General features: G+C 41.1%; 1 protein-coding gene across 3 annotated transcripts in view; it reads right to left on the bottom strand.

Annotated features, from left to right (window-relative positions):
* Positions 1-420: 420 nt before the first annotated feature.
* nisch (nischarin) overlaps positions 421-26,993 on the bottom strand; it is a 71,911-nt gene continuing 45,338 nt past the window's right edge. For 2 of the 3 annotated variants that reach the window (XM_086001824.1, XM_086001825.1), the window contains 9 exons: positions 26,825-26,933; positions 21,954-22,075; positions 19,858-19,922; positions 17,728-19,104; positions 11,071-11,254; positions 9,679-9,829; positions 4,448-4,579; positions 2,521-2,682; positions 421-1,431 (listed from right to left, as the gene is read on the bottom strand). In XM_086001824.1, coding sequence (XP_085857950.1) covers positions 800-1,431; positions 2,521-2,682; positions 4,448-4,579; positions 9,679-9,829; positions 11,071-11,254; positions 17,728-19,104; positions 19,858-19,922; positions 21,954-22,075; positions 26,825-26,933 — 2,934 coding nt within the window. In that variant the 3' untranslated portion in view covers positions 421-799. Of the gene's footprint in view, positions 1,432-2,520; positions 2,683-4,447; positions 4,580-4,792; positions 4,843-9,678; positions 9,830-11,070; positions 11,255-17,727; positions 19,105-19,857; positions 19,923-21,953; positions 22,076-26,824; positions 26,934-26,993 lie in introns of those variants that run through there. The other variant, XR_015080058.1, reaches the window with a different exon arrangement.

The following is a 26,993-nucleotide window of genomic DNA, read 5'->3' as shown; positions in this document are numbered from 1 at the left end:
TTTCTATATCCTCTGCTGCCAACAGCTCCCTTCAATTCCTCAGCCAGTGCCATCTTTGGCTGGCCACGTGCACATGGAAAATCAACTCATAGAAGATTGGAGCAGGAGTAGGCCATTCAGCCCCTTGAGCCTGCTCCGCCATTCAATGAGATCATGGCTGATCATCCAAACTCAGTACCCTGTCCCTGCCTTCTCCCCATATTCCTTGATCCCTTTAGCCTTAAGAAATATATCTAACTCCTTTTTGAATATAACTCAACTGGCACAGATCTAATTTTCCTTCCTCAGACTGAGAACAGAGTGGAACAGATGAATTTGAACCTGCATCTTCTCCATTTGACAGTATGATGTAATAGTACACCAAAATGCAGCTATATCCAGCAAAAAAAATTAAATATTGCAAGTTTCATTAAAGCAAAGTTCCTCATATTTTTTTTAAAAAAGGATCGAAGACCAACAACTTTATTTCAAATTAATTATAGCAGCATACTAAAGAAAGTTGTCCGTTAGATACAAACATTGCACTTAATATTTCAAAAACATACAAGCATAACATGCAATAGTGACCTTTATGTACAGTTTACATTGCACAATATAGCAAGATGCATCAGTGTGCATAAGTAAACATATTTATGTTGCATTTGTAAAAAATAAACTTTAAAAGCCCTAGACATCAAAGAAACAACTGGTCTGACTCCCATGGTATTTACAAATCCCCAAGAGTGCTGTACAAATATAACTGTTCATCAGTACAAGTTATTTTTGCAGTTTATTGGCCATACTTAGCATCAACAAAAAGTTAGCCTGTAAGTTCAACTGGCAATTCTCTACTGCAAAGCAGTTCCCACTGTCTAGCAAGCAATGCAATCAGCTTCTCACGACTTTCAGGACTGGCTACAAAGAGACACCATTGAACTTCACTGCTGGTGTTGCAGTGGTTTCTTCTACTTGTAGAAGAGGCATTAAGTGGATGCTCAAAATGGTCGAGCATCATGTTACTCAAGAGGTCGCGGCTCTGCACATCATCAAACACAAACGTGATGGCCTGTGGATAGGTCTGATAACCCATGAGTACACGATCCAGATCACGGATCCTCCTGGCATCAGTTAATTTGTATTTGTCCCTCTGAGGAGGCTCCTTCGCAAATTCTGGCAATGGATAGCTGACATAATCTTCTTCAAATAGAAGCATGTCATAGCTGGTCAAAATTAAGGTTTTAGGTTGCAAAGAACTTTTGCTAGCATGCGAAGAGCTCTCCAGAGACTTTACTTGAAATGCCAGAACATACAAAAGAATGTTGGATGTCTGGAGGTTATTTGGTTCCTGTATGTTCTCCGCTACTATAAAAGACAGGTCACCAACTTCTTCTTCACTCGGATAAATGAATTTCACTCTACTAGAGTGGACAATTTCATAATTTTCCATTTGACCTGTTCAGAAAAGATGCACGTGGGTTAAAAATAGTCCTTAGCATATTAATACATTTTTTGAATGAACTGAATTGCAAACCAACATATTTTAATTTTACTGGGAGGCAGAATTGCTAATAAGCAAACACCAGTATCTATACCAGGCCCTAGGATTAAGTACTGACTTATCATTTAGCTCTGGAGGTTTTCATTAAGCTACTTTTGCTGTTGTGAATTATCAAGATAGGAGTTAAATATGAACATTAGCACTGTGGACACAGCAAGATTTTTAAAAAAGGGATGTGCCAAGGTGGTGCAGAAGCGTAACGAGTTGGAGCACAACACGTGAAATCAGAGTGCAGGTTCAATCTCTAATCAGTGATGCCTTAAGGAACAGAAGCCCGACATTGCATTTTTTTCCTCCGCCTTGTCTGTGTGAGGCATTGTTAAGCACTCTTCTGCATTTCCTAGCTGTTGGTTCAAGGGCAGTACTGGTGGAAGTAGGTTGGCCATTTACATATGAAAACAATGTCCTTTTTGTGCACAAGACACGGAGGGAGCCGATGGTCTGTCCATCCAGTTAGTAAACAGTATTTAGTAAAATCTACAAACATTTAATCCCCCAAATATATTGGTGATTGTGTCACAATAGTGGCGAACTACTGAACAGTCCATTATCTTCAGGTTTCAGTACTAAATCCTATTTCCAGTCACTATCAGTGCCACTAAAATGCATGGAAACTGGCAGCATATAGCAGTCAGAAAAGTTACATCAAGAGCGTCAGACTATTTGAATGCAGTTTTGAAGGTTTTGGTAATGATTGTAAACTGGCTTGCATGGGCAGTATTAAATACGACAGCCACTTCATTAGATGTTTTAGGCAATAAATTTTGGTTGCACATCACGGATTTCTTTCTATACACCATGCACTAACATATACTAGAAATAATACAAGAGAAAATAAAACTGCAGCTTTCCAATCTATGAACCACTAATGGAGAGTAACCAAAAGGCTAATCACAGATTTCAGGAGGATATAGCTGCAGAACCTCAATTAAACTACTGCAAAAAATAGGCTGCCCAAAACTTTATAGCCCTGTCCACATTACCTATGCTTTTCTTTCCAAATTCTGTATAGAAATCTAGCTCCACTGGCTCTGGTGAAGGCGTTCGTTCCAACAAAGACAATACAGCCATTAACTGCTGCACAAATGTATGTGTGGTATAGCTGTCCCTGGTCAGGCAAGCAACTAGGTGTTCAGCAGATGGACCTAGATCAAAAGTTTAAAAAAAACATTAATGAAGCATCAGTAATTAAAAATAAAACTAGTCTTTTTTAAAAAGGTATTGTACATATTTGCTAAATATAGGAGGAATCGCATTGAGTGTTTGCCTAAATACAGGAAACTCTTTGGTATCTGGCAGACGGGACCAGCATGTTGCTGGTTGATCAAAAATTCCGGATGACAGAGGGTTATCTACCAAGGCTATTTTTAATAAAAAGAAAAAAATCAAGAAATGTGCAGTATACAGTAATTGGGTACTCACCTACAGAATGTTGTGTTAAATGGATGGTGGAAGATGCTTGATTAAGTACAGTACTGCCAGTTGAGGGTAATGCAATGCAATGACTACCAGCAGCATGGGAGACACACAGTACCCCTGTAAAATGGCGGATCAGGACAGTCTACTGGCAGCGCGGGAGTGTCAGACTCCTGTTACAGGGGTATTGAGGTGTTCCGACTTCCGACAGCGCCAAAAAGCCGAGTAGTGGCAGTTTGGAGAACTACCCCCACTGACTAACTTGGCCACCACGGGAGACTCGGACTCAGCAACATTGCCGGTTATTGAGGTGTTGTTTTCAGAGTGAGAATTTTGCCGGTTAATAGAGAATACCGGATATTTAGGTGCCGTTTAAACAAGAGTTTCCTGTATGTAAGAATATATCTTTCCCTCGTTTTAAAGTGTATTTTTTTTTACCAATAGTGAAGTCTTTTAGCAGAAATTCTTAACTTGTTAGCCAACAGCTACAATCATCATTCTTGATGACATTTATGAAGTATTAACTGGTGTACATTGCTGCAATACTGATCTTCGAAAATTCACAAATTCTTCACAAGGACTGAGCTTGATGGGGAACAATTCTGTAGAATTTGACAATAAAAAGTGCATTAACTATGGACCCATTCTGCCCTACAAAAAAACCATAAACCAAGAACGGATATAAAATATCATTGGCAGCCAACTTCCATACCATCACACTCGCCAGCCCCCAGAAAGGCTGCAGAGTAATAAGTCACAGGCCTTAGAGTGTGTGCAGAGGAGAGTTACTAGAATGGTACCAGGGATGAGGGACTGTTCTGTGGAGAGACTAGAGAAGCTGGGAGTGTTCTCCTTAGAGTAGAGGTTAATGGGAGATTTAATATTGGTGTTCAAAATTACAAAGGGTTTAGATAGAGTAAATAAGGAGAAACTGTTTTCACTGGCAGGAGGGTCGATAATCAGAGCACAAAGACTTAAGATAATTGGCAAAAGAACCAGAGGGGAGATGAGATGCACTACCTGGTAGGGTGGTGGAAGCAGATTCAATAGTAACTTTCAAAAAAGGAACTGGATATATGGGGAAAGAGCAGGGGCGTGGGACTAATTGGATAGCTCTTTCAAAGAGCCGGCACAGGCATGATGGGCTGAATTGCCTCTTTCTGTGCTGTAAGATTAGCAAGATAAAAGGAAATTCATTCGCACTGCAGGAATTTCTCTGTTGTTGCCAGTCGATCAAAGGACTAGACTTCTGCTGTAAAAAAAATCTCCTAGTTCTTAACACAACTACGTATCAGTATTAAAACAACAAATAATACATACTGACATCTCTGCCAGCAATTCATTGTTTTGCCAAAGTCATGGTTAAAATGTCAATAGATTTAAGAAATACAACTGAAGTTTACTGTTATTGCACAGTTATAAAAAAGGAACACAAAAAGTAGACATTTTCTAAATGCTTGAAAAACTGTGCGCTAGCTAGAAAGGTTGACTCACCAGTGATGCGGAAATACTGATCGAAAAGGCCCACGTGTACAGACTGCAGATCATTTAATTTTAGGACAAAGCAGAAGGACAGCAGCAGACTGGTCTGTTCACAGTCAGAAGGCAGCCTCTCATTCCAACGTCCTAATAAAATTCATGAAAACAGGCCATCAGATGTTACTGTGAGTTTAATGTAGTTGTGAATAGTTTGAGTTTAATATACACACACACAGTTTTTACTTTATGTTCCCAACAGAACTGTTCAAAAATGAATATTGAAACTGGTGCAACATTCAGGAGCTACTAGTTTATACGACTAACAGTATTATGTAGCGGGTAAGATGTGAAGATACCCACTTTCAGCTGAAGTTTGCAGAGTACATGTATATCCAGGATGGTTTTTACAGCTAATGTTTTGCATTAAAAGGATAAAGAAAAAAACAAAAAGCAGGGTCAAAGTGGAGTCTGTAAATATTTAATTAAAATTACATTTAATCCACAAGGGATTACATGGGGAATGTGCAACGAGTTGAACGATTTACTGGAGACTTTAACTGAAACTCATTTACTGCAGAAGCACCCGAGTATCACTGACGGTAATTAACCCTTTACACAGTTTAGCAGTAAAAATCTCCATCCTAGTTACCTCAAAATACAAAACAGATGTTGACGTTAAATGCACAATTCCTCTTTACGTCACCATTTTAACCAGCCATGAATATCCGAGATTCAATTCTTGGTCCACACGGAGTTAGCCAAGCTCAAGTGAAGTAGCATTAGTGATGTTACAATTGGCCTTAGCGGCCCTTCTTGCTCCAGGTACTCATTGACCAACCCCCACCCCCAGTTGGGTTGGGGGGGCATGGGTGGGGATTGGGGGGGGGGGGGGGTGGTTAGGCTCAGCTTTAATCTTACACCCTACTCTTCCCCCTGCCCCATCAAAATTCTGCACAACATTCAGTCAAGGCTCCCATATGAAGAATAGCCACTAAGACCAGGTATTTCAGGAGAAGAGAAATCACTGTGTTCAACAGCTTGAATTTAAGAGAGAGAATATTAAAGCTCTTAAATAATGAACATTTCTCTTTGTCTGCCCCACTCCACCGCCCCCCCCCCATCCTTTACTACCATGAACCCTTCCCTAGTTCAATAACTCATCTCTGTAATTACAGAAGAGGTTAATTTTTTATAGAATTTTACTTATACTGAAATCAGAAGGAAGATGAAAAATGATCAGTTAAATGGCAATAAGAGAACAGAATACAACTGAGCAAACTGGACGAGCTAAGTGACCTCACTCCTACAATTTAAGTCCTACTTCAGAGGAAATTACAGCACAGGAGGTAGCTATTTGGCTACTTTGCCTGTAGAAATGCTCGCTCTTCAATTGATGCTATTTATTGTAATCCTATATCCTGTTATAATCTTTGCCTCAATAGCCACAAATGGAAAAGCATTCCAGATTCTAATAACTGAAAGAAAATTCCCTTCATTCTTCTAGTAAATCATCCCAAATCTATGCTCCCTTGTTACCAATTCAACCACCAGTGGAAACAACTTTCTATTTATCCTCTCAAAACCTCGATTCAATTCCCCCTCAAACTTTCTCTGTTCCAGGACTTCCAACAATAACCACTAATTATAGCAAAACTTCACCAGACCCATTTCACATCTGTAATATTCCTTCCATAACACTGGCCAGAATGATATGCAATACTCATGTTTTGTACAAATTCAACATCACTTTTGTTTTTATATTCAACGCCCCGAGATATAATTTGCTTTTTCTTTTAAGCCCGTTATCCAACCTTCAAAGTTCAGTGTATCTGCGCCCCCTAGATCTCTCCACGTCAATCTTGCCTTTTAGATTAAGATTCTTTTCCTCAGTTCTTCCAACCCAACGCCCCCCAAAAATGCACTACTTCACATTTCTCTGCATTGAACTAAACAAGTCAGCTATCTGTCCTCCTCCGATCACCTCTATTCTTTCTCTCAATTTGCCATAACATCAGCATTCCTCTTGGTCCTGTGTCTTTTATTTACATAAATTTAAGAAAAAACACACCCAGCAGATCACTGGGACACTAATTCTCACATCCTGCCATTTATTTACCCCTTTTGTATTTTGTGTCTCCTAGCCAACTCTCCATCCAAGCAGCTACATTCCCTTTAACACCATGTGTCTTAATTTTCATAACTCTCACGTGGCACGTCAAACTTTGAAAATCTATACGTACCCTTCATACTCTTTTTACACACCAATTCTCTAAAAAAAAAAATCAATTATTAAAGCATAAACTGCGCTTTACAAATCCTTACTGATGTCCCCGATTAGTTTTCTAAGTGATCCCTAATTTAATCCCATACTATGGACTCAAAGTTTAACCACAGCCAAAACAAGACCACCTGGCCAACAATTTCCTGGTATATCCCTTTCTTGAACAGGAAGGCAACATTTGCTATCATCCAATCCTTCGGCACAATTCCCGTTTCCAAAAATTGTAGGAAAATTATCGCCTCCTCAACCCGTAAAGCATAATGTCTGGTGACTTTTCCCCCCCCAGCTTTTAGTCCCATTAACTTTAACACAGATTCCTTTGATTATTTGAGGTAGAAATTGGACCTGCTGCACCCGCTGTACGGGTGTAAAACAGGCACGAAGACCAATTTTGGGGACCAATGTCCTGCGCCCCAAGGATACCTGAAAAACACCTGACCAGATATTGGGTTGGGCCATTTTTCAGGCATCCCCCTAAAACAGTTGCTAGGCTGTAAGTGAGGTGCCCAATGCCCGTTTTAGGCTCCCTGGCAAAAACTGCTTTGGGATTAGCGGAGCAAGAGCTAGGGCCTGCTCTGCTCAGGATTCTTCAGCTGCCACTGCAGCCTAAGCAGCGGATGCTTAAAAAAGGTACAGGAAACTTTGTGATATCCGGCACAGACGGGACCGAGCTGTTGCCGATCTATCAAAACTGCCGGACATACAAAGTTAATGTTGAAGCATATGGAGGTTTTCATCTCCGTATCTGACAACAAACACTGTTGCTTAGCAACAGCTTCTAAACAGTCGGCTGCAGCTGCAAGCATCTGTAGCTGTTGCTATAGCTACAGACCTTGCAGTGCCTGACTGGGGAAAAAAAAGCAATGAGAACTAAAAAAACTTATAGAAAACAGCTCCTGATTTTTGCCGTTAGATCGAGTATTCCGGACATATAACCTCCGGATAAACCAAAGTTTCCTGTACTATGTTTCAAAAAATGTTTTAAAGCCCATTCCTGTGGAGCAGAGGGGCATGCATGCTCCCCAGGCTTCACAATATCCCGAGCACTTCTCCCACCACCTCCCCCCGCCCCACCCACTCATTCCTGGAACTTGCATTCGGGCCACAGTTGGTGAGGCAAGTGAACCAAAATGGATAAGCTGCCTGTGGAAGTTCAAACAGGCACCAGCAGCTCGCACAAATTATGAGGCCCAAGGCCCAATTTCGGTTGGGGCCTATGAAAATGAATTTCTACACATTTATCACTTGACCAGCTCTCCCATACCTTCCTCCAGTATCACTTTCACCTTCCTCTGTTTAAAAACCAGAGGGGAGGTACTTATACTACATACCTCCATAGATTCCAATAGGCTTTCGATAAGGTCCCGCATAAGAGACTAGCGTGCAAAGTTAAAGCACATGGGATTGGGGGCAAGGTACTGACTTGGATAGAAAACTGGTTGGCAGACAGAAAGCAAAGAGTTGGAATAAACAGGTCTTTTTCCGAGTGGAAGGCAGTGACTAGTGGGGTACCGCAGGGATCAGTGCTAGAACCCCAGTTATTCACAATATATATTAATGATCTAGACGAGGGAACTAGATGTAATATCTCCAAGTGTGCAGACGACACAAAGCTGGGTGGGCGTGTGTGCTGCGAGAAGGATGCAGAGAATCTCCAGTACGATTTGGACAGGTTGGGTGATTGGGCAGATACATGGCAGATGCAGTATACTGTAATGTGGATAAATGTGAGGTTATCCACTTTGGTGGCAAAAACAGGAAGGCAGATTATCTGAACGGCAATAGATTGGGAAAGGGGAAGTGCAACGAGACCTGGGTGTCCTTGTGCACCAGTCGCTGAAGGTAAGCATTCAGGTGCAGCAGGCAGTTAAGAAGGCAAATGGTATGCTGGCCTTCATAGCGAGAGGATTTGAGTACAGGAGCAAGGATGTCTTGCTGCAGTTGTACAGGGCCTTGGTGAGACCACACCTTGAGTATTGTGTGCAATTTTGGTCGCCTTATCTGAGGAAGGATGTTCTTGCCATGGAGGGAGTGCAGCAAAGATTCACCAGACTGATACCTGGGATGGCAGGAATGACGTATGAAGAGAGATTGGGTCGATTAGGCTTATATTCGCTAGAGTTTAGAAGAATGAGAGGGGATCTCATTGAAACTTATAAAATTCTAACAGGACTAGACACACTAGATGCAGGAAGGCTGTTCCCGATGGCGGGGGGAGTCCAGAACCAGGGGTCACAGTCTAAGGATAAGGGGTAAGCCATTTAGGACAGAGATGAGGAGGAATATCTTCACCCAGAGAGTGGTGAACCTGTGGAATTCTCTACCACAGAAGACAGTTGAGGCCAATTCATTAAATATATTCAAGGAGTTGGATATATTTCTCAAGGCTAAAGGGATCAAGGGGTATGGGGAGAAAGCAGGGACAGGGTACTGAATTTTGATGATCAGCCATGATCGCATCAAATGGCAGAGCAGGCTCGAGGGGCCGAATGGCCTACTCCTGCTCCTATCATCTATGTTTCTATTCCCTCAATCCCAGCCACAAGACAGATATCAGAATCATACAGCACAGAAGGAGGCCATTCGACCCATGAGGCCTGCGCCAGTTCTTTGAAAGCTATCCGTTAGTCCCACTCCTTCCCCATAGCCCTTCAAATGTTTCCTTTTCAAGTATACATCCAATTCCCTTCTAAAAAAGTTACCACTGAATCGGCTTCCAGCACCCTTTCAGGCAGTGCATTCCAGATCTCCCTTCATCCAGATGAAGGGAGCCTAGTGGTCACACCCTTTCTTTTCGTATCCTTTTACTTATGAGCTCCTTACTTAAGATTCTAACTATAATCACAATGTTCCAAATACTAAATAATGCAACCAATACTTGCAAAACGTAGAAACTGAAGTTAAGTAAACTGCCTCTACACAAGGACAAATGACATTTAAGCAAACATGAAGCAATTATCCTTACCAGTTTGATCAGCAAGCTGAACAATGGCATCATCCAACACAAAATACAAAGCTTTGGTAGAAAGCATTATGCACGCAGTCACTTCAAGCTCAGAACATTTGTAAAATACGACTGAAGACCAAGTTAGATGCCGTAGCTCCTCATTCTCAACCTGTAAAAGCACAAATGAAGAATGTTGGTGCAACAGAGAGGGTAGAGAAAAGAAAGCACCTAAAAAGGGTGAAAAGAAAATGCATACCCAATTTTGCTTTAGCCAATCAGCAATGCAGTTTTGAAAAGTGACCCTTTCAGAGAACAGACTTGCTGCATAGCAATTTTAAAATGGAAGTCTTCATTACTACACAAGTATGCCAGATTTAATTTTGCTGCAGACTGAATTACTGTTTAATATCAAGTGACCCATCAAGTGACATATTACTTAATATGGGGAATTACTGGTTGGATAATTGAATTAAATTTCAAAAATGATTAACGGTTATAAAAGCTACCCCAAGCAAAAATAAAAATTATCAAAGGTTTTTGAAGTCATGTAAATAGTTAAGCTGTGAAAAATAGAACATATGCAAAAAATAATTTTAAGTTTCTCAGTGCAGGCCTAGCAATATTAATTGATGAAACATAAATATTCAATATATTGGTGTGCAAAACATCAACTCCACACATACTTCTCAATCAATTTTCTAGTTAATCAAAATCTGATAATACGAAGTCACTTGAAGTAGAATGAAAATTTGACAAGCAGAATCATTGAGAGGAGGACCATAAGTCAAGAGAAAACAATATAAAACATGTGCATCAGCAAGCAATGTGGACGCATGCACATTTAAAAATGTGACCACGAATGAGTTGGATAAATGGTTCCATGATTATAGAACTGAAAATTTACTGTGCAGACAGACAAGATGGTAGGATAAACAATTCCCAGCACAGAAATTGGACAGCCAGAAATTAAAATGACAGGAGTGATTTCATGATGCATAATAAATATCTGGGACTAAAGGGCAGGGGAGTGGGACTAGCTGAAGTGCTCCTGCAGAGAGCTGGCACGGGCTCAACGGCCTCCTTCTGTGCTGTAACTATTCTATGATTCTACATTCTACTATTAAAATGATGACAAATCTGTTAAGGCAGTTCTCAACATACATACATACAAATAATAATCAAAAGGAAATTCAGTATCATGGCTATTCCCAAAACAGTTGAACTGGTGGAAATTCTAATGCCTGGAAGTATTCCCATGTGTGGCCATAGCCTTGTCCCACAAGAAAGGAACCCCAGCTGTCCCAGAGGTCTGCCACCATTATTATAGCTAGTCTAACTGGTCTCATCTCCGGTGGCTTGAGCAAAGAGGAAGCAACACAAATATAGACACCCACCATGTATAAGGATTACCTCAGCCACACTCTTGTGAAAATATTCCACAATAGCTCTTCCTTTCAAACCTGCCAGGTGCCATAGAGATGGGGAGGCAGAAAGATAAAAAGGACACTGGTTTTCTTCAGTTAGTTTCTGCAGCAGTGCCTCTGAAGGATACAGCAGAGAAAGGCTCAGCTCCGATCTGAGTTTTGGCTGGTTGCTATATAAAAAACACAAAACATGGAAACTTGAATATATGCTCCAGGACAATGGGATTAACTCTTAAATGAAAATACTGAGGAAAGAGAAAATAATGGAAAAGCATTTTCTAAACAAAACCTTTACAATCCATGTGCAATGGAATAGTAGTTTTCCAAGTACTTTGGTATTCTATAAATAGTTGCTGCCCTGAACTTGCTATTTAGTTCATTTTTATACAGTCACAGAAGTAACTGTGTTGCCATTCTTTCACAAATGGATTTTTCAGGAAGATCCTTCTCCAGTTTAAGCAGAATCCTTGGCTTTGTATCTAGAGTACAAAAGCAAGGAGGCAACTCAAATATACAAGAGCCTAGTTAGACCACAGTTGGAATATACTGTAGAGTCTTGGGAATCCCATTATAGGGAGGATATAAAAGCAATGGAAAAGGCACAGCATCGATTCCATAGGTCTTGCCAAGGATAAGGGGGTTCTTCTTCTTGGGCAGTCCCTCAGAACCGAGGATGACTTGCTTCCACATTAAAAATGAGTTTGCAGGTGACTGATGAGTCCAATGCGGGACCTACAGTCTCTGTCACAGGTGGGGCAGACGGTGGTTGAAGGGGCGGGTGGGTTATAAATATGCACACAGACTTAACTTTGGCCTTTTCTCTTTCTACCCACCCCCCACTCCCCCAAAGAAGAGCTGAGGAGGTTACGTGGTACCTAATAAAGATCAGGATTATGAAGGGATTTGTGGGGTGTGTGTTTGATTGTTGCCACTGGTCATTGGTAACAAGTGGGTGCAGATTTAAGACCAATCATAAAAAGTATTCATACTTTGATTCTAAATAAAAATACAAAACTTTGAGTTATTCTATGGGTACAAAAAAGGGCAGGTAAAGTTTTCAGAAAGAATTTTCATGGACAATACACATGGTCAGCTGTGCCCATTATCGTAAGAGGACCCAATTAAAATCTTAAATTTCATCATGTACCTTTTATTAAATGTTGCAAATATCAGACAAAAAATAAAACCACGAAAACCAACATAGCCTTCTGCCATCAAGAGGGAATTTTAATACATAAATATAAGCAGTGCAAGGATTAAACTTGATACTTACAGTACTCTCCACTGTTGTGTTATTTTTAAGAAATGGTCACATTGTGTTATACATCATATTAGCTCCCTGAATAAAAGGGCAACACTGAAACCAATAGACTTAGGTTCATTGTGGACAGATATGCAAAGTCTGCAGAAGCTTCTATACAATAGGTTCCACTCAATTGCTAGATCAACCATCAGATACCGATCATTCTGATGTAAGTTCCACTTGCTGGCAAAAAGTCACATACACTTGTGAAAATTTCATCCCCGATTCAAAGGTTAAAGTCCTGTATGACGAGTGCGAGTCATCAAAGAGTGCTGTGAGTTTGGGTAAGTGTGAGAGTTCTTTAATTGTTATTTCTCTTTAAATCATTCTTGATAAGATTACTTAAGCAGTTTAAGTCAAGGGGAAAAGTTAAATATTTGGGATTCTGTTGGTTTAAGAGTAAAACAAGGTTACACTGCAGTAGGAGTAAATTGGCACAGCAGGCAGTGGAAACCAGTTTTCTAACCAATCAGCAGGGGTGACTCATTTGGCTGTAAACAAACAGTATAAAAAGACCAGTCCTAGTGCGAGCAAGCATTGAGTGCGAGTCATCAAAGAGTGCTCTGAGTTTGGGTAAGTGGGGTGTTAGGTGCTCTTTTCAAACTTTAACTCTGTGGGTTGTAGTTAATAAGGCCTTTCTGGTGCAGAGTGACTGTTGGTAAACCATTTAACTGGTGTAACTAGAGGGATTGATTTAATTTAAATCCAATTAATTAAAGGGGATACTAGCATCTAAAATCAGGCAGAGGGTGTCCATAACTAACAATAAAAAATTTAATTAATTACATAGAATGGAGCAGGTGATGTGTTACTGTTGCGAGATGTGGGAGCCGGTGAACCCCATTGAGGCTCACGGTGATTACGTCTGTGACAAGTGTCTGCTGCTACAGGAACTCCAGCTCCGTGTTGATGAGCTGGAGTCAGCTTCAGACACTGCGGCACATCAGGGAGGAGGAGAAGTACCTGGACTCTGTATCAGGAGGCGGTCACGCCTATGAAGTTAATTAATTCAGATGTAGCCCATGGTCAGGGACAGGACGGTGTGACTACGAGTGAGGCAGGTACGGGGATCCAGGAGGTAGAGCTGGAGGAGCCGCAGCCCTTGTTCTTGTCCAACAGGTTCGAGGTTCTTACTCCGTGGGGACAGGAGCAGGGACTGCAGGGAGGATGAGCAACCTGGCCACAGCACCGTGGAACAGGGGGCCATTCAAGAGGGGGGGAGTAAATAGAAATGTTGTAGTGGTAGGGGATAGTATTATTAGGGGGATAGATAGAGTTCTCTGCAGCCGAGAGCGAGAGTCCCAAAGGCTGTGTTGCCTACCCGGTGCCAGGGTTAAGGACATCTCCTCTGGGCTGGAAAGAAATTTGCAGTGGGAGGGGGTGGATCCAGTTGTCGTGGTCCATGTTGGTACAAACAACGTAGATAGGACTAGGAAGCCGGTTCTGTTAAAGGAGTATGAGCAGCTAGGGGTCAAATTAAAAAACAGAACCTCAAGGGTAATATCTGGATTATTACCTGAGCCACGAGCGAATTTGGCTAGGACAAATAAAATTAGAGAGTTAAATGCGTGGCTCAAAGACTGGTGTGGGAGAAATGGGTTTTGCTTCCTGGGACACTGGCACCAGTACTGGGGCAGGAGGGAGCTGTTCCGTTGGGACGGGCTTCACTTGGCCAGTGCTGGGACTAGAGTCCTGGCGGATCATATAACTAGGGCTGTAGAGAGGGCTTTAAACTAACTAGTGGGGTGGGGGGGGGGGGAGGTTCCTAGAGAGCAAATAATAAAAATGACAACAGAGAAGGTAGCAGTGGGGAAATTAAAAACCAGAGCATGTCAGGAAGGGGCAGAAGGTATGGAGTAAAAGGTAAAGTAATAAAAAGGGCAAAAGCAGCAACTAAGTGTCGCAAAACATATTTGAAAGTTCTCTATCTGAATGCACGTAGCATTCGTAACAAAATAGACGAGTTAATGGCACAAATAACTACATATGGGTATGATCTTGCGGCCATTACAGAAACATGGCTGCAGGGTGACAATGCCTGGGAATTAAACATACCAGGTTATTTAACGATCAGGAAGGACAGGCAGGAAGGAAAGGGAGGTGGGGTGGCTATGTTAATAAAGGAAGGAATCACTAATACAGAGAAATGATATTGGGTCAAAAGATCAGGATAATGAAACAGTTTGGGTGGAGGTAAGGAATAATAAGGGGAAAAAGTCACTAGTGGGCGTAGTCTATAGGCCTCCGAACAGTTGCAACTCTGTTGGACGGAGTATCAATCAGGAAATAGTTGAGGCTTGTAATAAGGGAACATCTATAATTATGGGGGATTTTAACTATCATATTAATTGGACAAATCAAATTGGGCAGGGCTGCCTTGAGGATGAGTTCATTGAGTGTATTAGGGATGGGTTTCTTGAGCAGTATGTAACTGAACTGACCAGGGGGCAAGCAACCTTAGATCTGGTCCTGTGCAACGAGACAGGATTAATTAAAAATGTCCTAGTAAAGGATCCCCTTGGAATGAGTGACTATAACATGGTTGAATTCCATATTCAATTAGAGGGTGAGAAGGTTGGATCTCAAACAAGCGTGCTAAGCTTGAATAAAGGAGACTATGAAGGTATGAGAGTGGAATTGAGTAGAGTGCATTGGGAAAATAGATTAAAGGGTAAGACGATACATGATCAGTGGTGTACATTTAAGGAGTTATTTTACAACTTCCAAGAAATATATATTCCACTGAGAAGAAAAGGATGTAAAAGAAGACAGCCATCCGTGGCTAAGAAATTAAGGATAGTATTCGACTAAAAACAAGGGCATATAAGGTAGCCAAATCTAGTGGGAGGATAGAGGATTGGGAAAACTTTAAAAGACAGCAAAAAATAACAAAAAGATTAAGAAAGGGAAGATAGATTATGAAAGTAAATTAGCAAAAAATATAAAAACAGATAGTAAGAGTTTTTATTAGCTATATAAAAAGAAAAAGGGTGGCTAAAGTAAATGTTGGTCCCTTAGAGGATGAGACCGGGAAATTAATGGTGGGAAATATGGAGATGGCAAAAACACAATGAATATTTTGTATCAGTCTTTACAGTAGAGGACACTAAGAATATCCCAACACTGGACAAACAGGGGGCTATTGGGGGGGGGGGGGGGGGGGAAAAGGAGCTAAACACGATCAAAATCGCTAAGGAAGTGGTATTCGGTAAAATAATGGGACTCAAGGCGGATAAATCACCTGGACCTGATGGCTTACATCCTAGGGTCTTGAGGGAAGTGGCAGTAGGGATTGTGGATGCATTGGTAATAATTTTCCAAAACTCCCTGGACCCAGCAAAGGTCCCGGCAGACTGGAAAACTGCTAATGTAACACCCTTATTTAAAAAGGGCAGTAGACAGAAGGCTGGAAACTATAGACCGGTTAGCCTAACATCTGTGGTAGGTAAAATTTTGGAGTCCATTATTAAGGCGACAGTAACAGGACATTTGGATAATCATAATTTAATAGGACAAAGTCAGCATGGTTTTATGAAGGGGAAGTCATGTTTGACAAATTTTCTGGAGTTCTTTGAGGAAGTAACATATAGGGTGGATAAAGGGGAACCAGTGGACGTAGTGTATTTAGACTTCCAAAAGGCATTTGACAAGGTGCCACACAAAAGATTATTGCTTAAGATAAAAAATCACGGGATTGGGGGTAATATTCTGGCATGGATAGAGGATTGGCTATCTAACAGAAGGCAGAGAGTTGGGATAAATGATTCATTCTCAGACTGGCAATCAGTAACTAGTGGTGTTCCGCAGGGGTCAGTGCTGGGTCCCCAACTCTTTACAATCTATATTAACGATTTGGAGGAGGGGACCGAGTGTGACATATCAAAGTTTGCAGATGATACTAAGATGGGAGGGAAAGTAGTGAGTGAGGAGGACATAAAAAACCTGCAAGGGGACATAGACAGGCTAAGTAAGTGGGCAGAGATTTGGCAGATGGAATATAATACTGGAAAGTGTGAGGTTATGCACTTTGGCAGGAAAAATCGTAGAGCAAGTTATTATCTTAATGGCAAGAAACTGGAAAGTACTGCAGTACAAAGGGATCTGGGGGTCCTGGTGCATGAAACTCAAAAGGTTAGTATGCAGGTGCAGCAAGTGATTAAGAAGGCCAATGGAATGTTGGCTTTCATTGCTAGGGGGATAGAATATAAAAATAGGGAGGTATTGCTTCAGTTGTACAAGGTATTGGTGAGACCGCACCTGGAATACTGCATACAGTTTTGGTGTCCATACTTAAGAAAAGACATACTTGCTCTCGAGTCAGTACAAAGAAGGTTCACTCGGTTAATCCCGGGGATGAGGGGATGGACATACGAGGAGAGGTTGAGTAGATTGGGACTCTACTCATTGGAGTTCAGAAGAATGAGAGGCGATCTTATTGAAACATAAGATTTTGAAGGGGTTGGATCGGGTGGATGCGGGGAGGATGTTCCCGATGATGGGAGAAACTAGAACTAGGGGGCATAGTCTTAGAATAAGGGGCTGCTCTTTCAAAACTGAGATGAGGAGGAACTACTTCACTCAGAGGGTGGTAGGTCCATGGAATATGCTGCCCCAAAAAGCTGTCGAAGCTACATCATTACATAAATTTAAAACAGAAATAGACAGTTTCCTAGAAGTCAAGGGAATTAAGGGTTACGGGGAGCGGGCAGGAATTTGGACATGAGTCTAGGTTCGGATCGGACATGGCCCTGTGGGTAGCGGAGCGGGCCCAGGGGCCGTGTAGCCTGATCCTGCTCCTATTTCATGTGTCTAATTCTGTTAGATTCAAGAGATGGTTCTGTGATAGTAGATTGGTGGTTGGGATCGGATCAGCCATGATCTTGTTGAATGGCGGAGCAGGCTCGAGGGGCCGATTGGCCTACTCCTGGCTCCTGTTTCTTATGTTCTTATGACAATGCAATGCATGCGTTGAATTTTATACAGGCAACTAACCACACAGTTTGAACCTCAAGGCACTGATATCAAAACTCAGGTTTACTGGGTTTTGTCTGTCCTCATCAAGGCCTATAGACTGAGTGCCAGGCAGAAAGTGAGGCATTCCATTCCTACAGCAGAATGACCCAGTCCACAACTCACTGTTACCAATCATACAACTGCATCAATAGCAGTCCAGAGATCCACAGGACAGCCAATGCTGCCGTCCTATCTGGAAAATAAATGCATGGCTACAGGGGTGGGAGAGGGGGGATTTCTTTTGAACACATTTACTTTAGATCATTTCCCTAATGAAATACACCTTGGGATTAGACTACCAACCATGTATTGTCCTGTCGTCATTACCTTTTAGTTTCTGGAGAGTGACTGATGCTGTCCGTGGAATATTTTGCCAAGCAGCTGCTGTGATCTGGAGAACTTCTGTGCACCACAATCGATTTGACACCCTGAAGGCTTGCTCTCAGTTGACTGAACAGTCGTAGAAAGTGGAACTTGTCATGAGGCAACACAAAAACTGCTGTAGCAAGTTGGTATCCAATCAAGAATTCAAGTACATGGCCATCCCAAAATGCAACTGTTTCAACAGTATGGGATCCTTGCTTTGGATTTAAAAGCAATGTGGCCAGTGAAATTCGGTTCAACGTAAAGGGACTTCTTGCAGCCTCCTCCTCAGGATCAGGACACCTATTTGCTGCTACACAGAAATCCACCCTTACAAAATAAAGGTACTGGGCTGTCAAAAACAGCAGACAAGGTATGTACAGAGGTTTGGGATTCTCTTCTCTCCCAGGAAGAATTACCGAACAAACTTCAGAATATGGAGAGTTCTTGGATTTTGACTCTGTGCCACTGACCACTTCAGTATGTAGAACAGAAGGATTTAACACTTCTGACTTATCCTGAGGCGTGAGGTTATCTCGGATCAGAACATATGCAGCAAAACTACCTTTAATTTCAGTGTCATTTAGTGGGAACTGCTGATACTGCAAAAGCTGAAGGATGAAGTCTTTCATAAGTGGCCCTTCATAATCAAGCCTAGGCAAACTTGAAATAGATACAGACTGTTTATGCAGAACAGTCTTTAAACACGAGTAGAAATCTTTGAGATTCTGGGAATCGGAGATAAAGAAGAAACAACCGTTGGTTTTCATCTTCATTGAAAGACACAATTCTGGCACTTCAAAGCCCACTTCCAAAATTTCAGAACAGGGAAAATAGAGTACCAGCTGCATCTGAGAAATAACACTTTGCATATTCCCCAAGAGTTCATGTTGAGGAATCTGAAATACAGCTACAACACTGTCAGTCAACACAGCGCAAGATGCAAACAATCTTAGTCCCTTATTCACCTGAATACAAAGAGTCCACAGTACCGTCAATACCTTACTGGTCTCCGCTTCAACATTTGCAGAAACACCAGCAAGGTCAATGTTTGAACTACATCCCAAAATAGTGTCACCTTGATCTAGTCCCATTTCAAAATATCCAGCTTCATTATTGAAGACCTCAGGATGGTCAACAGGGTTCCCTTGGCAGTCAATCAAGGTCTCAGTGGTATGCAGTTTCAATGCAGCTTGGTTAATCATTCCAGACAAATATGCAGCAAAGTCACGATTGCTGGCAGTGTACGACACACAGGAGAAAGGCAGCACAAGTGTCATTGCAGGACTGTGTAATGAGTTCGGCACATCAGCTTGGGCAATTGCATTTGCAGGACCAAACCTTTTGGGAGAGACAAAAGGTTTAAATCTGAGTCAGTGAAAACTACACAAATGCTGTATATGGGGAAAAGATGTAGAAATAAAGCCTACATTTAGAGCACAATTCAATATTTACCTCGGACTATTAGTAGTAATTAAATGCAAAGAACGCAAATATTCTTCAGTTGCTCGATTGTACATAGCTCATTATGTAATGGGCTTCACAATATTTTGTCATACCAGCCTTACTCTGAATACTGGATTCAATTCTGTGCTTTTAAAAAACACTAACCTTGTGTTGATAAATATACCCAAAAGCTGTACTTTTTCCACAAGCAGTCCAAAGTAAGCAGACTGTATTACTAAGAAAGGTATGGTACAGTTACACATGCACCGGAGGTACAACTTTTGTTAAAATTGATGTAAAATAAGAATATGAGCAGCCTGGCAGTACACCAGTTAGCATTAGATTCCCTACATGACTAAAATTGCCCATCTCAGCCTAACTATCATTGCGGGCTAAGGACAGAAACAAGCAGAGGCCAGAAAAGCACTTGTATCTACTGCTGAAGTGCGAAGTAGGCCTGGATAGAGGTTGTTTGTCTGTTCTTATGACGAATCCAACAAACTAAAGGACCATGTCAAGTGTGTAAAAGAAATTTGAAAAGTTCTAAAGTTAAAATGGCAAAAAACAATCTTTTACAAGATATAGGAACTAAATCACTTCTATCCACCAGAATATATCGATACTTACAGCAGCACAGGAATGCCATACCTTGTATGTGGGCAGTCACTATGTTCAAGTGATTCCTGCACAGATTTTATCTCCTGATTTGTAACCTTAAATAAAATTCAAAATCTGATTTTAAAATTTGGATTCAAATTACTTGCATTTTCTTTTTATAAAACTCGTTGCATTTACTATTTTCCTCAACTAGCTCTCCCTGCTTTTTATTTCCTCCCATGCATTCTTCTCCACTGACTGGAGCCAAGTGTGCAAGGTTCACAATCAATTTTCTCTCAGATTCGTGGGGACAAGTAGAAAGTGCAGGCAAGAGCTGATATATTCCAGTGATCTACTGCAATAGTGTGCTATACAAGCCAATCAATCCTTCGGTCACGTGATTCCAATGCTTACTGCTGCCAATTTTGATAAAGGTGCTGCAAAGGAGGGCAATTAATAGAATTAAGGCACATGGCATTAAAAGGAATGTGGCAACCTGGATACAAAGTTGGTTATAAAGTTTAAGTATTATAAATAGGAACACAGAGGGCAAAAGCAAAGAGATAATGCTAAATTGATACAAATCACTGATTAGGCTCCTGTTAGAATACTGTGTCCAGTTTGGGACACCCTACTTTAGGAAAGATGTCAAGATCATGGAGAGGGTGCAGAAGAGATCACCAAGATAATACCAGGGATGAGAGCTTTTAGTTATGAGAGTTGAGAAACTGGGCTCTTTTCATTAGAGCAGAGAGGGTTAAGAGGAGATCTGACAGGTGCTCAAAATGATATAGAGCTTTGATAAGGTAAACAGGGGAAACTATTTAGCAATCTGTAAATAGAGGGCAGCAATTGAAAGATCAGCAGCAAATGAACAAAGTGAAAGATTAAGAGTTTCTTTTCTAAAATACAAAGGGTTGTTAGGATATGGAATGTCTCAACGGAAACAGAGGTAGAACAATGATTAATAGGGAAGAGGATACAGGCATAATTGGCCAAATGTCCTCCACTGGACTGTGAAATTCCATGACTAATTTTAAATCTTTGCAATTCCTGATGTAGTTCTTAGCTAGCCATAGCCTAATCCCAAATATGTAATACATGTCACTCCACAGCAAAGCTGCACTTGACTTATGGCAAAGTTTGTACTGTGCCATATTTTAGATTGTAGAGACCCAGTAATACTAGTTATTTAGTTCTACAATTTGAACAAGTAAAAGGTTCGAGTCAAATTTTACTGCATGCAGGTCACTGGGGGAAGTTTCAAATTAGTCAAAATTACTCACAACTAATGGTTTTGATCAGGTTGGACAGGGACAAAAACCATTTTTATGTGCAATTACTGTCACCATTTAAAAAAAGGAAACTGTGACCCAGTGGTACAGCAAATTGCTATACCAAGGGAAGACACTGTCTTACTGCCAGGATTTCTTTACCTTAATGGACCTTCAGGAAAGGTGCTAAGCAAAGGACTTTGCTGCACCAAAGATGGAGGGAATGAAGAGAAAACAAAATTGACCAGTTACTGCACAGGATTAGAGATCACCGGTCTTCACTCATAGGAACGCAAGTAGGTCATTCAACCCCTCGAGCCTGTTCCACCATTCAATTTGATTACGGCTACCCGCTTTGGTTCCATATCTCTTAATACCCTTGCATAACGAAAATCTATCAAGCTTATTTTTGAAATTTTCAATTGACCTAGCCGCAATAGCTTTTTTGGGAGAGGTGGGTGGGAGAAGAGAGTTCCAGATTTCCAATACCCTTGTGTGAAGAAGTGCTTCCCGTCATCACCCCTGAACGGCCTAGCTCTAATTTTAAGGATATGATCCAGTGTTCCGGACTCCCCCACAAGAGGAAATAAATTTTCAACATCTTAATTATATAATCCCTTAATCTTATATACGCGAGGGAATACCCCTTTTCACCCTGGTGTCGTTCTGGTGAATCTGCATTGCATCCGCTCCAAGGCCAAAATATTCTTCCGGAGATTTCATGAGGAATTAACAGATAGAAGACATGCTTATAACCAGCATTTCCACCGCACAAAGCAATGACATTAAAAAATGTAACCTACAAAATATTTGCAGCACTTTTCAAGTACTACCAGACACCAATCAACTTTGAAATGGCCACAATAACATTACCTTGCTCTTGGTTTCATACATATTTGCGGGGTCAGAGCATCCCTGGGTATTTGTAGAAGTCATAGGAGTCAAACTGTCATTTTGATGTAGATTGCTGATTAGGGCTGATTTAGTAGTTATTTCTGCAATAGGAGTGAAAATCTGGAATTATTCATTAATAGCAAAATTGGAATTGCAGATTGATGTATGGCCAGTAAGCATCAAATGTTTCCTTTTATTATTTCACTGGAGGGCTTATCTTGGCTGCATCATTGCATTCTGAAATGGTACTTAAAATATAATTAATGAGCTTGGTCACAAGATCTGCCAACACAAAGCTAACATTTAAGTTTTACTAGCCAACGCAAAAATAGCAGTAATGCCCTATAACCTTTACAGGCCTGCAGGAATCTTAAGCGATTCAAATGCATTAAAAAATGAATTTAATCTTGTTGATTTAAAACTAGAATGAAAACTCCACCAATGGTTCTACATGGTAGCTGTACCACACAGTTTACCAATTGCCACTGGGCCAGCAAGAACAAAAAACACTTTAAAAAAAAAAACTACAAGGGTTGCCCATCTTGGTGAGCACTGCTGAGGTGCACATGTGTAGATATCAACCAAAAACAGGAGCAGGCTCAACTGTGACACCCCTGCAAATAAATAGCCTACCAATATTCACTGATTAGGTGCACACATGAATAATGACCATTGAAGCAAGTTACCAGAGGAAGCCCATACTCCAGCACAGGGTAAAACATTTTTGGAAGGGTGGTGGAACAGAGCAAGGAAGAAAATTGACGAAAAAGACAAATTAAAATAAAATAAGTTGCCATCACTTCTTCCTACACCTGAGGAACTTGAATCACAAAATTCTCAGCAGCAACTAAGAAAGTCACTGCATCAAACTGAAGAAGCATGGAGCCAGGTTTTTTCTCTCTCTCTCTCACACACAAAGATGGCATCCAAGTGTAAGATCCAAACCCACCCTCTCTGTCTGGGGGCGCAATAGTACAGTGTAGGGGAAATACTTGCAAAATCTTAAAAGTAAACTGAAAATGATGGATTCTAAGTATTAATTTATTTTCACAATTTATATTCTGTACATAGAGGTCAGGAAAAATGTTACGCAAAAAAAATGCACAAGATAATGCAAACATAGTATTCCAGAAAAACATTTCATCAGAGTATTCTATCCCAATTTATGGCCAACAGTTATATATTTCTTTAAAACAAACCAGTTTGTGACAATCTCCACTTCTCCAAATAACCACCTGTTGGACCAGAAAATTTCAGTTGGAAGAAACAACATTAAAACTCAGTTGCAATCGTCAGAAGTTAGGACTTAAATAATGACGATGTCCCACAAAAATGTGCTCATAATGTGTAGTATTACATGGAACACAGGACAAACCACATGTATAAGGTATAGCCAAAGAACTGAATCTGAATTGGTCAGAAAGCCATCAAGAAAGGTTATTTTGATTCACTCACACTCACACTCACTCAGGAAGTAGCCCTAGAAATAGTAGATGCATTGCTGATCATCTTCCAACATTTGATGGAATCTGGAACAGTACCCATGGATTGGAGGGTAGCTAATGTTACCCCACTATTCAAAAAAGGTGGTAGAGAGAAAACAGGGAATTACAGACTGGTAAGCCTGACATCAGTAGTGGGGAAAATGCTAGAGTCCATCACAAAAGATGTAATAGCAGAGCACTTGGAAAACAGTGACATGATCAGGCAAAGTCAACATGGATTTAACAAAAGGTTAAATCGTGCTTGACTAATCTACTGGAATTTTTTGAGGATGTAACTAGTAAAATAGATAAGGGAGAACCAGTGGAGGTGGTGTATTTGGACTTTCAGAAGGCTTTCGATAAGGTCCCGCATAAGAGATTAACATGTAAAGTTAAGGCACATGGGATTGGGGGGCAAGCTATTGACTTGGAGAGAGAACTGGTTGGCAGATAGAAAGCAAAGAGTTGGAATAAACGGATTTTTTCCTCCGAGTGGCAGGCAGTGACTAGTGGGGTACCGCAGGGATCGGTCCTTGGACCCCAGCTATTCACAATATATATTAATGATCTAGACAAGGGAACTAGATGTAATATCTCCAAATTTGCAGACGACACAAAGCTGGGTGGGCGTGTGTGCTGTGAGGAGGATGCAGAGAAACTCTAGGATGATTTGGACAGGTTGGGTGATTGGGCAGAAGCATGGCAGATGCAATATAATGAGGATAAATGCGAGGTTATCCACTTTGGTGGCAAAAACAGGAAGGCAGATTATTATCTGAATGGCAATAGATTGGGAGGAGGGGAAGTGCAACGAGACCTGGGTGTCCTTGTGCACCAGTCGCTGAAGGTAAGCATGCAGGTGCAGCAGGCGGTTAAGGCGGCAAATGGTATGTTGGCCTTTGTAGCGAGAGGGTTTGAGTACAGGAACAAGGATGTCCTGCTGCAGTTGTACAGGGCCTTGGTGAGACCACATCTTGAGTATTGTGTGCAGTTTTGGTCGCTTTATCTGAGGAAGAATGTTCTTGCCATGGAAGGAGTTCAGCGAAGATTCACCAGGCTGATACCTGGGATGGCAGGAATGACATACGAGGAGAGATTGGGTCGATTGGGCTTATACTCGCTGGAGTTTAGAAGAATGAGAGGGGATCTCATTGAAACTTATAAAATTCTGACAGGACTGGACAGACTAGATGCAGGAAGGATGTTCCCGATGGTCGAGGAGTCCAGAACCAGGGGTCACAGTATAAGGATAAGGGGTAAGCCATTTAGGACAGAAATGAGGAGGAATTTCTTCACCCAGAAAGTGGTGAACCTGTGGAATTCTCCACAACAGAAGGCAGTAGAGGCCAATTCATTAAATATATTCAAGAAGGAGTTGGATATATTTCTTAAGGCTAAAGGGATCAAGTGGTATGGGGAGAAAGCAGGGACAGGGTACTGAATTTGGATGATCAGCCATGATCGCATTGAATGGCGGAGCAGGCTCGAGGGGCCGAATGGCCTACTCCTGCTCCTATCTATGTTTCTATGAACAGTTCCACTATTATGGTCAATTGCTTGGATGTAGTTATTGTTAAATCCAAATTTTTAAACAATTACAAATTTCAGGTCTGCACCAGATATTCTTTTTGGTTCAGTATTCCCATAAGCTGATCCAGCATCCCCTACAATCCAGGAGTTTACCTTTATTGCCCAATATCTAGTCATACAATAACAACAATGAAGTGTGAACCAGATACTGAATGTAATCTTACATGTGGCCCCACAAGCATTTTATCTTCTGTAAGGCGGACTGATGAATGCTTTAGTGAGACAAAGTCATCTGTAAACCAATGAGCTGGTGTGGTGTTTAATACAAAAACAAAATACTGATTACAGTGAAATTCAATCTATTTCTAAAAGCTCCACATGACATAGAAGATAAAGTAAGCTATACCATTTCAATTAGTGGAGAGGCTAGAGCAGCTGAGATTGTTCTCCTTAAAGCAGAGAAGGTTAAGGGGGATTTAATAAGTGTTAATAATTATTAAGTGTTTTGAGAGCAGAGAGAGAGAAACTGTTACACTGACAGAAGGGTCAGTAACCAGAGGATACAGATTTAAGGTAATTGTCAAAAAGAACCAAAGTGGAGATGAGGATACTTCTTTTTATGCAGTGAGTCGTTACAATCTGGAATGCACTGTCTGAAAGGGTGGTGGAAGCATATTTACTAGTAACTTTCAAAAAGGGAATTGGATATATACTTGCAAAGAAGAAAATTGCAGGGCTATTGGGAAAGAGCAGAGGAATGAGACTAATTGGATGGCTCTTTCAAAAGAGCCGTCACAGGCACGATGGGTCAAATTGCCTCATTTTGTGCTGTATAATTCTATAATTATGATTCTAAAATCATTTTTCTGGCTAGAAAATCTCAAACTAGTCACACTAGCCTTATGCAGAGGGTTCTCTCCCACTGTCTCTATCTTCCATACTAGTTTTCTACAGACTTGCTGTCAGCTTGTCCCAGTTAGACAAGAAGCCAAAGACTTGACCTGTGACCATAGCCCAGCTCTCCATACCCACGATTGGCTAACCAAAGTTAAACCCATGAGCGCCCTCTGGCAGCTACTCCCTGCTGAGCTCACATGAACGAAGCCATTCCAACATATTGTGTGAATGTTTACTGCATTGTTTTAGCGAACCTCATTGTCTTAAAATGATGTGATATGTGGGAAACGCCATTCTGGTCACACGCTTCATCCGAATCTTGCCTTCATTCTCAAAAGCTGATTTAACCTCTTGTATGATGCTATTAAGTTAAACTCAGCTCTCAAAATGATCCAAAAATCATTCCAAGGCCAAATAGTCACGTCAACGGTTTTATAAGACCAAAGTAACAGACATAGGAAATTAGCTTACTTGATTCACACAACTACATTTACAGCACTGAGTTGCAAGACACATTCACATGCAAATTTTAAAGTGAGTTACAACTTCAGCTGCTTGAGAGATAGGAAAGTCTCTTAAAATGGTACATCAGCCATTTTAGGTATTAAAGGCGCAAGGAACTTGTCCGTCTATTTACCAAGCTCCTGAATAGAGTGCAGAGTGAGAGGTAGAAGGGGAGCTCAGTGAAGTAGCTCCTGAAAACTTGGATAAATTATGACCACCACAAACTAACTGGAATTTTCAGGTATCCATCAATCCAAATAGCCTTTAAAAAGGAACCTAGAAACATTTGGTACAATACCTGCAACTGGAATATTTTGTGTACAAGTTAGAGGTGGTAGCGGTCTGTCCCTTTTATGCGCGCACACAGCAATGCAGACAAGCAAGCACTAGAACTAAAAATGGCCCACACCAGCAGCCCGATACATACATGATTACCTTGGCTGGAGCTGGCAGCATGGTGTAGCAGGGGAGAGGAAGGACAAGCAGCATTAGAAGCGTAGCTGGGTTTTGACCCTGGAGCAGCGAGTCTCGAATCCTCACTGATCTAACAAAGAAAGGTACTTATTTAAGACAACACACAGTCAAGTTTAATGTAGCAGAGTCG

The sequence above is a fragment of the Somniosus microcephalus genome, chromosome 11, assembly GCF_052327205.1.
Source record: "Somniosus microcephalus isolate GS21.2 chromosome 11, FLI_Smic_1.0, whole genome shotgun sequence".
Lineage (NCBI taxonomy): Eukaryota > Metazoa > Chordata > Chondrichthyes > Squaliformes > Somniosidae > Somniosus > Somniosus microcephalus.
The sequence above is the reverse complement of the archived record's forward strand: the minus strand, read 5'-3'. Positions and strand labels throughout refer to the sequence as shown.